At 46.1% G+C, this 10,000-nt stretch overlaps 1 protein-coding gene across 1 annotated transcript in view; it reads right to left on the reverse strand.

Annotated features, from left to right (window-relative positions):
* LOC135513365 (EH domain-binding protein 1-like) overlaps positions 1-10,000 on the reverse strand; it is a 311,950-nt gene that overhangs the window by 99,242 nt on the left and 202,708 nt on the right. The window contains exons 14-17 of the mRNA XM_064936292.1: positions 5,225-5,381; positions 4,630-4,761; positions 4,397-4,506; positions 3,304-4,155 (exon numbers count right to left, since the gene is read on the reverse strand). Of these exons, the coding sequence (XP_064792364.1) occupies positions 3,304-4,155; positions 4,397-4,506; positions 4,630-4,761; positions 5,225-5,381 (1,251 nt within the window). The remainder of the gene's footprint in view (positions 1-3,303; positions 4,156-4,396; positions 4,507-4,629; positions 4,762-5,224; positions 5,382-10,000) is intronic.

A 10,000-nucleotide genomic window follows, 5' to 3' on the forward strand; every position in this document is an offset into this window, starting at 1 on the left:
GGCAGGTTCATGTGAAGGCCTCTGTAATAATGGATGACTACTACAAGGCAGGTTCATGTGAAGGTCTCTGTAATAATGACTGACTACTACAAGGCAGGTTCATGTGAAGGCCTCTGTATTAATGGATGACTACTACAAGGCAGGTTCATGTGAAGGCCTCTGTAATAATGGATGACCACTACAAGGCAGGTTCATGTGAAGGCCTCTGTAATAATGGATGACTACTACAAGGCAGGTTCATGTGAAGGCCTCTGTAATAATGGATGACTACTACAAGGCAGGTTCATGTGAAGGTCTCTGTAATAATGACTGCCTACTACAAGGCAGGTTCATGTTTATTGGTATAAATCTTATCCTGGAGGCAGAACTGACAGATTCCCCAGCTGCAAAGTCGATATTCATGAAAACAAAAACAAAAAAGTGCTTTTTTTGGTCATAATTTAGAGTTAAGATTAGGCATTAGGGTTAGCAGTGTGGTTAAGGTTAGGATTAGGCATTAGGGTTAGCAGTGTGGTTAAGGTTAGGGTTAGGCATTAGGGTTAGCAGTGTGGTTAAGGTTAGGATTAGGCATTAGGGTTAGCAGTGTGGTTAAGGTTAGTGTTTAGCATTAGGGTTAGCAGTGTGGTTAAGGTTAGTGTTTAGCATTAGGATTAGCAGTGTGGATAAGTTTAGGCATTAGGGTTAGCAGTGTGGTTAACCTCACTAGTGTAGGGGGCTCTATTTTCACCTCCGGATGAAAAGCGTGCCCAAAGTAAACTGCCTGCTACTCAGGCCCAGAAGCTAGGATATGCATATCATTAGTAGATTGGGATAGAAACACTCCAAAGTTTCTAAAACTTAAAAATAATGTCTGCGAGTATAACAGAACTGAAATGGCAGGCGAAAACATGAGGAAAATCCATCCAGGAAATGCTATTATTTTGAAATGGCTGTTTTTCCAATGAAAGCTGATTCATCATTTAAAGGGATAGGACCCTGATTCTGTTCCCTATGGCTTCCACTAGTTGTGAACAGTCTTTAGACATTGTTTCAGGCTTTTATTCTGAAAAATGAGGGAGAATTACAACTTTGAGTGAGTGGATAGTAGGATGTCCCCAGAGCTGTGTGCACGACCGAGAGAGCGCCTTTCTTGTTTTTCTTTTATATTGACGACACTATTTTCCAGGTTGAAATATTATCGATTATTTAGGCTAAAAACAACCTGAGAGTTGATTATAAACATCATTTGACATGTTTCTACAAACTTTACCGGTACTATTTGGAATTTTCTTCTGCCTGTTGTGACCGCATTTGAGCCATTGGATTACTGAACAAAACGCGCCAACAAAATGGAGGTTTTTGGATATAAAGAGGGACTTTATCGAACAAAACAAACATGTATTGTGTAACTGGGAGTCTTGTGAGTGCAACCATACGAAGATCATCAAAGGTAAGTGATTCATTTTATTGCTATTTCTGACTTTCGTGACTAATCTACTTGGCTGGTATGTAATGTTTTGTGTGCCGACCGCTGTCCTCAGATTATCGCATGGTTTGCTTTCGCCGTAAAGCCTTTTTGAAATCTGACACGGCGGCTGGATTAACAACAAGTTAAGCTTTATTTTTATGTTTTACGATTGTGATTTGATGAAAGTTAAACATTTATAGTAATTTAATTTGGCGCTCTGCAATTCCACCGGATTTTGGCCAGGTGGGACTATAGTGTCCCACACCCCCTAGAGAGGTTAAGGTTAGGATTAGGCATTAGGGTTAGCAGTGTGGTTAAGGTTAGGCATTAGGGTTAGCAGTGTGGTTAAGGTTAGGCATTAGGGTTAGACATGTAGTTAAGGTTAGGCATTAGGGTTAGACATGTAGTTAAGGTTAGGCATTTTATTTATTTTTATTTTACCTTTATTTAACTAGGCAAGTCAGTTAAGTTAAGTTAAGAACAAATTCTTATTTTCAATGACGGCCTAGGAACAGTGGGTTAACTGCCTGTTCAGGGGCAGAACGACAGATTTGTACCTTGTCAGCTCGGGGATTTGAACTTGCAACCTTTCGGTTACTAGTCCAACACTCTAACCACTAGGCTACCCTGCCGCCCCAAGGGTTAGCAGTGTAGTTAAGGTTAGGCATTAGGGTTAGACATGTAGTTAAGCATTAGGGTTAGCAGTGTGGTTAAGATTAGGCATTAGGGTTAGACATGTAGTTAAGCATTAGGGTTAGCAGTGTGGTTAAGGTTAGCCATTAGGGTTAGACATGTAGTTAAGGTTAGGCATTAGGGTTAACAGTGTGGTTAAGATTAGGATTAGGCATTAGGGTTAGCAGTGTAGTTAAGCATTAGGGTTAGCAGTGTGGTTAAGATTAGGTTGACTATGTGGCCACTCTGCAGAGCTGAACAAGGTTCAACCTGCTACGATCTGGTCACGCCGGAATATAACGGACATCTGGAGTTTTCCAAGTCGGACCACAAAGCCATAACAGTGATGCTAATCATTTCACATACAACGGTGACGTAGCATTATGACTGCAGTGACCTCCACCACGACCTGTCAAGGTGTTAAACGGTGTTATGATCGAGGGGTTAAGGCAGGCAGACAGGCGTGTGTGTGTGTGTGTGTGTGTGTGTGTGTGACTGCGAGAACGGAGGCGTGTGCTGTGAAGCGTATCCACGCAGCCGGAGCACAACCTGCCATCACACAGCGGGATGAGAAATATAATGAAAAATATAATGAAATGTCAAAAGAGCTTGTGGGATGTTTGGGTAATGTTAGCGCCTCTCCACCTGACGGCGGCTCGGGCCCACGGTGACGACGACCGGATGGGAAGCAGCAGTTTTCTCCGTAGCAGAAATCCATCAGGAGCACCTGACGCTGTTCGACTGGATCAGTGTTTCTCAACCTCTGCCTCTTCAGCACGAAGCTACAATGTTACTACATTCATCAGGTTGTAGCTTCGGACAAGACCACCTGATGACACTGATCACTGACGAGAAGACGAGTAGTTTAATTAGGTGCGGGCAGGGATCAAATAAACGTGTCGCGTGGAGGTGAAGAAAGAACCGTCGTTAGTGTGTTGACCTGTTAAGAGTCAGAGTGTCTACAGCTGGTGTCCTTAAAGGTCTCATTAAGACCAAACCACACTACTAACCCTAATGCCTAATCCTAATCTTAACCACACTGCTAACCCTAATGCTTAACTACACTGCTAACCCTAATGCCTAATCCTAACCTTAACCACACTACTAACCCTAACCTGAGATATAATTCATCAGTCAATCAATCAATCAATCAATCAAATCAGTAGGAATGTCTAGACATTTACCTGTTTAGTGGGCGTGTCAGCGTGGTTGTTAGGGGTGGGGTTGCTGCAGTCGGAGGCGGTCTCAGACTCAGAGTGACGGAGGCTGGCCCTCTTCTTCTTGATGAGGTCAGCATCACGGTTGTAGGAGAAGCCCAGCTTGTGGGAGGAGGGAGACGAGGCCCCTGGGGTGCCCGAGGTTCCTTGCCGTGTAGGGGACCCTGAATCGAGGGCCCCGTTGTCCGGGGCTCCATCCCTCATCCCTTCCTGCTCCCTCGTCCCTCTCTCCGTCACCCTCTCCATCCCTCTCTCCGTCCCTCTCTCCGTCCCTCTCTCGGTCCCTCTCTCCGTCCCTCTCTCCGTCCCTCTCTCCGTCCCTCTCTCCATCCCTCTCTCCATCCCTCTCTCTATCCCTCTCTCCGTCCCTCTCTCCATCCCTCTCTCCATCCCTCTCTCCGTCCTCAGAGGGAGCTGACTCAGGTCCAGGGTGACTGCCTTCAGGGGTAGTTGTAGTTGACGGCGATCGTCTCCTAGAGGCGTGGTGGCAAGGGAGCGAGGCGCGGCTCTGGGGTGGGAGGACTCTGTGGCGGTGGGGGGTAGAGCCGCACGGGGCAAGGGGAGGGGGGGCGAGCTGGGAGAGGAGGGGGACACCCCAAAGTCAGGGAGGGAGAAAGACACAGTCTCACTCTTCCTCACCACCTCCATCTCCTCCTCCTCTTTCCCCGCGGCTCCATTGGTGGCGCTAGCGCCGTTAGCTCCGATGCTAACGTCCCCACTGGATCCAGTAGTCTGGGCATTAGCGTCACTGACGTTTAGCTCGGCATAGAACTTGTCCTGGCCGATGGAGGCGTTGGTGTCTGTCTCGAAGTCTCCCACCTTAAATGACAAGAATAATAATAACATTTTCATTTAGTTGTATAACTCTTTCTCACAACCCCCCCCCCAACTAATATGAGTTTCGCTGGGACACAGCGAGTCAAACATCCTCACCCAGGCTGGGAACTAGTTGTTGAAAGTCACTGAATCAAAATAAATAGAGACACCCTGATGACCTCACACGGGGACATTATCTCAGGAGACCCTGATGACATCACACGGGGACATTATCTCAGGAGACCCTGATGACATCACACGGGGCCATTATCTCAGAGACCCTGATGACATCACACAGGGACATTATCTCAGAAATCCTGATGACCTCACACGGGGACATTATCTCAGGGGACCCTGATGACCTCACACAGGGACATTATCTCAGGGGACCCTGATGACATCACACAGGGACATTATCTCAGAGACCCTGATGACCTCACACGGGGACATTATCTCAGGAGACCCTGATGACCTCACACGGGGACATTATCTCAGAGACCCTGATGACATCACACAGGGACATTATCTCAGAGACCCTGATGACCTCACACGGGGACATTATCTCAGGGACCCTGATGACCTCACACAGGGACATTATCTCAGGGGACCCTGATGACATCACACAGGGACATTATCTCAGGGGACCCTGATGACCTCACACGGGGACATTATCTAATTTCTTCTCTTTGACAACAGAACTTAGAAAAAAGCAGTTTTTCCACAGAGTATAGAAACAGTGGTTTGGTGCTGGAGGTGAATATGAGGTTTAACAGGGGAAGTGGCCCCATAGCATCTTGTATGTTTTACTACAGAACATCAACAGACCCACCTTGTATGTTTTAATACAGAACATCAACAGACCCACCTTGTATGTTTTACTACAGAACATCAACAGACCCACCTTGTATGTTTTACTACAGAACATCAACAGACCCACCTTGTATGTATTACTACAGAACATCAACAGACCCACCTTGTATGTGAACATCAACAGCCCACCTTGTATGTTTTAATACAGAACATCAACAGACCCACCTTGTATGTTTTAATACATCTGCACCAACAGACCCACCTTGTATGTGCTCCTCTCCACTGAAGTGGGCTCTGATCTGGGCTCTGATCTGGTAGAGGTACGTCATGACGGTCAGCTTGTCAGGGATGGCCAGCAGAACCATGTCAGATGGCTCCAACAGACGACTGATGCCCAGGTTGGCAAAAACATCATAGGCCTGCTCAGATACACAGGGTGAAACACATGTCATTACTACACCAGACCAGCCATTACCACACTAAACCACTTACACAGAAACACACATCTCATTACTACACCAGACCAGCCATTACCACACTAAACCACTTACACAGAAACACACATCTCATTACTACACCAGACCAGCCATTACCACACTAAACCACTTACACAGAAACACACATCTCATTACTACACCAGACCAGCCATTACCACACTAAACCACTTACACAGAAACACACATCTCATTACTACACCAGACCAGCCATTACCACACTAAACCACTTACACAGAAACACACATCTCATTACTACACCAGACCAGCCATTACCACACTAAACCACTTACACAGAAACACACATCTCATTACTACACCAGACCAGCCATTACCACACTAAACCACTTACACAGAAACACACATCTCATTACTACACCAGACCAGCCATTACCACACTAAACCACTTACACAGAAACACACATCTCATTACTACACCAGACCAGCCATTACCACACTAAACCACTTACACAGAAACACACATCTCATTACTACACCAGACCAGCCATTACCACACTAAACCACTTACACAGAAACACACATCTCATTACTACACCAGACCAGCCATTACCACACTAAACCACTTACACAGAAACACACATCTCATTACTACACCAGACCAGCCATTACCACACTAAACCACTTACACAGAAACACACATCTCATTACTACACCAGACCAGCCATTACCAAACTAAACCACTTACACAGAAACACACGTAGTAATTACTACACCAAACCAGCCATTACCAAACTAAACCACTTACACAGAAACACACGTAGTAATTAGAGGAGGAGTGGGGGTGAGACAGTGAGGGGATGACAGAGGAGGAGTGGGGGGTGAGACAGTGAGGGGGTTGACACAGAGATGAGGGTTAGACACTAATGAGACAGAAACACACATCTCATTATGACCAGACCAGCCATTACCACACTTGAGGAGATGGGCGTTAGACACTAAACCACTTACACAGATGATTAGAGGAGGAGTTACCATGAACCAGTGAGGGGATTGATTAGCCATGGGCACACTAGACCACTTACACAGAAACACACATCTCATGACTAGAGGAGGAGTGGGGGTGAACCAGTGAGGGGGAAACACACATTGGGGAGAACCAGGGCCATTACCAGGGGGAACCACTTACAGAGGAGGAGTGGGGGGCCATGAGACAGTGAACCACTTGGGGAGAAACACACATCTCATTACTACACCAGGCCATTAGAGAGGAGGACTTACACAGATGGAACAGTGAACACTTGAGGAGAAGATTACTAGAGGGGACCAGATGAGAAACTAAACCACTTACACAGAAACACACATCTCAGACCAGCCATTAAGGGGGTTGAGGAGATGAGGGTAGAGACAGAAAACAAGAGACCTTTTACACACTGCCAGCCATTACGAAACACACATCTCATTACCCCAGGCCATTAGACTGGCCACTTACAGGCTATCTCATTACCCCAGGCTTACCAAATTAAACCACTGGAAACACACATCTCATTACTACACCAGGCTTATCTTAGCCCCAGGCTTAGACTGGCCACTTACAGGAAACTATCTTTAGCCCCAGGCTTAGAAACTGGCCCCAGGCACATCTTAGCCCCAGGCTTAGACTGGCCACTTACACAGAAACACACGGCTAACCAAACCTAAGCTTCAGAGGAGGAGTCTGGGCTAATGATTCCCACTTGTATTCCAAAGCCCGGAGCAAACGGACTCACAACATGCGACCAACATTCTATCTCTGACACGCGACCGATGTCAAACAATAAGACAGGTATAAACACCATGTCCCCTGTATAAACACCATGTCCCCTGTATAAACACCATGTCCCCTGTATAAACACCATGTCCCCTGTATAAACACCATGTCCCCTGTATAAACACCATGTCCCCTGTATAAACACCATGTCCCCTGTATAAACACCATGTCCCCTGTATAAACACCATGTCCCCTGTATAAACACCATGTCCCCTGTATAAACACCATGTCCCCTGTATAAACACCATGTCCCCTGTATAAACACCATGTCCCCTGTATAAACACCATGTCCCCTGTATAAACACCATGTCCCCTGTATAAACACCATGTCCCCTGTATAAACACCATGTCCCCTGTATAAACACCATGTCCCCTGTATAAACACCATGTCCCCTGTATAAACACCATGTCCCCTGTATAAACACCATGTCCCCTGTATAAACACCATGTCCCCTGTATAAACACCATGTCCCCTGTATTAACACCATGTCCCCTGTATAAACACCATGTCCCCTGTATAAACACCATGTCCCCTGTATAAACACCATGTCCCCTGTATAAACACCATGTCCCCTGTATTAACCCCATGTCCCCTGTATAAACACCATGTCCCCTGTATAAACACCATGTCCCCTGTATAAACACCATGTCCCCTGTATAAACACCATGTCCCCTGTGTTAACACCATGTCCCCTGTATAAACACCATGTCCCCTGTATAAACACCATGTCCCCTGTGTTAACACCATGTCCCCTGTATAAACACCATGTCCCACCATGTCCCCTGTATAAACACCATGTCCCATGGTATAAACACCATGTCCCCTGTATAAACACCATGTCCCCTGTATAAACACCATGTCCCATGTATAAACACCATGTCCCCTGTATAAACACCATGTCCCCTGTATTAACACCATGTCCACTGTATAAACTTCGCTGTCTGCCTTTTACAACAACGTTTCACTTTAGAAATTCGATCTGGCCGCTGAACAGAGAACGCTGTGAACAAACGAGACGTAAACTTTCCTGCACTATATTATTATCATGGATTTATGCAATTAAATGTAGATAGAACATCTATGAAAACGGAGAAAAATGTATCGTTTGACGCTGTTCCTGCTGTAGAGTTCGTCTCTTTAGTTGGCTCAGTGAGAAGAGGTTAGCACCGCCTGCATAGCAACCATTTTTGTTAGGCATAGCAACCAATGTTTCCTGTCCTCAGAAGGGTTAAATAGTATGAATTGATGTATCAAAATAACATGCAGAACACATTACAGGTATCAACATCATATGTAAATTAAGTGAAAGTGCTGCTTTTGTGATTGGACAGAGAGCATTCAAGGGGTTGTTCTTGACTCCGTTTCACACGGCCTAATTTGGCACCGTGTTTTTGGGGCTAACCACAAAAAGTCGGTTCTGACCCTGATCCGGAGCAGGGCCAGCTAGCCCTGGGCTGAGGTTGGTGCTAGCCCACTTTACAATGTGCAGGTGTGAACACTCACTAGCCTGGGCTAAGGTTGGTGCTAGCCCACTTTACAATGTGCAGGTGTGAACACTCACTAGCCTGGGCTAAAATATCCCTCAGCTCAGGTTGGTGCTAGCCCACTTTACAATGTGCAGGTGTGAACACTCACTTAGCCTGGGCTAAAATATCCCTCAGCTCAGGTTGGTGCTAGCCCACTTAACAATGTGCAGGTGTGAACACTCACCTAGCCTGGGCTAAAATATCCCTCAGCTCAGGTTGGTGCTAGCCCACTTTACAATGTGCAGGTGTGAACACTCACTTAGCCTGGGCTAAAATATCCCTCAGCTCAGGTTGGTGCTAGCCCACTTTACAATGTGCAGGTGTGAACACTCACTAGCCTGGGCTAAGGTTGGTGCTAGCCCACTTTACAATGTGCAGGTGTGAACACTCACTTAGCCTGGGCTAAAATATCCCTCAGCTCAGGTTGGTGCTAGCCCACTTTACAATGTGCAGGTGTGAACACTCACTAGCCTGGGCTAAGGTTGGTGCTAGCCCACTTTACAATATGCAGGTGTGAACACTCACTTAGCCTGGGCTAAAATATCCCTCACCTCAGGTTGGTGCTAGCCCACTTTACAATGTGCTGGTGTGAACACTCACTAGCCTGGGCTAAAATATCCCTCAGCCCAAGAGAGGCTCGTAAGAGTGTGTGTAACGCTGTCATCAAGGCAAAGGGTGGCTACTTGAAGAATCTAAAATATATTTAGATTTGTTTAACACTTTTGGGGTTACTACATGATTCCCTATTTGTTATTTCACAGTGTTGACGTCTTCAATATTATGTAGAACATAAAAACCCTTGAATGAGTCGGTGTGTCCAAACCTTAGACTGGTACTGCAAATCACAATAACCTTTAATAAATGTGTGTGTGTGTATACGTGTGTGTGTGTGTGTGTGTGTGTATACGTGTGTGTGTGTATACGTGTGTGTGTGTGTGTGTGTGTGTGTGTGTGTGTGTGTGTGTGTGTGTGTGTGTGTGTGTGTGTGTGTGTGTGTGTGTGTGTGTGTGTAACACTGCAGCCATGGCAGGAGACAGGTCATGTCAGGGATGGTTGTCTCTGATAAGAGAGGCAGATACCCTGAGACAGAGCGCTTAATCCTAGAGGGGTGTGTGTGTGTTTGTCTGTATCTGTGTGTGTGCTTGTCTGTATCTGTGTGTGTGTGTGTGTGTGTGTGTGTGTGCTTGTCTGTATCTGTGTGTGTGTGTGTTTCTTATCACCCTACATCAACCTGACCATGCTCTCCATC

The sequence above is a fragment of the Oncorhynchus masou genome, chromosome 24 (assembly GCF_036934945.1).
Source record: "Oncorhynchus masou masou isolate Uvic2021 chromosome 24, UVic_Omas_1.1, whole genome shotgun sequence".
NCBI classification, from domain to species: Eukaryota; Metazoa; Chordata; class Actinopteri; order Salmoniformes; family Salmonidae; genus Oncorhynchus; species Oncorhynchus masou.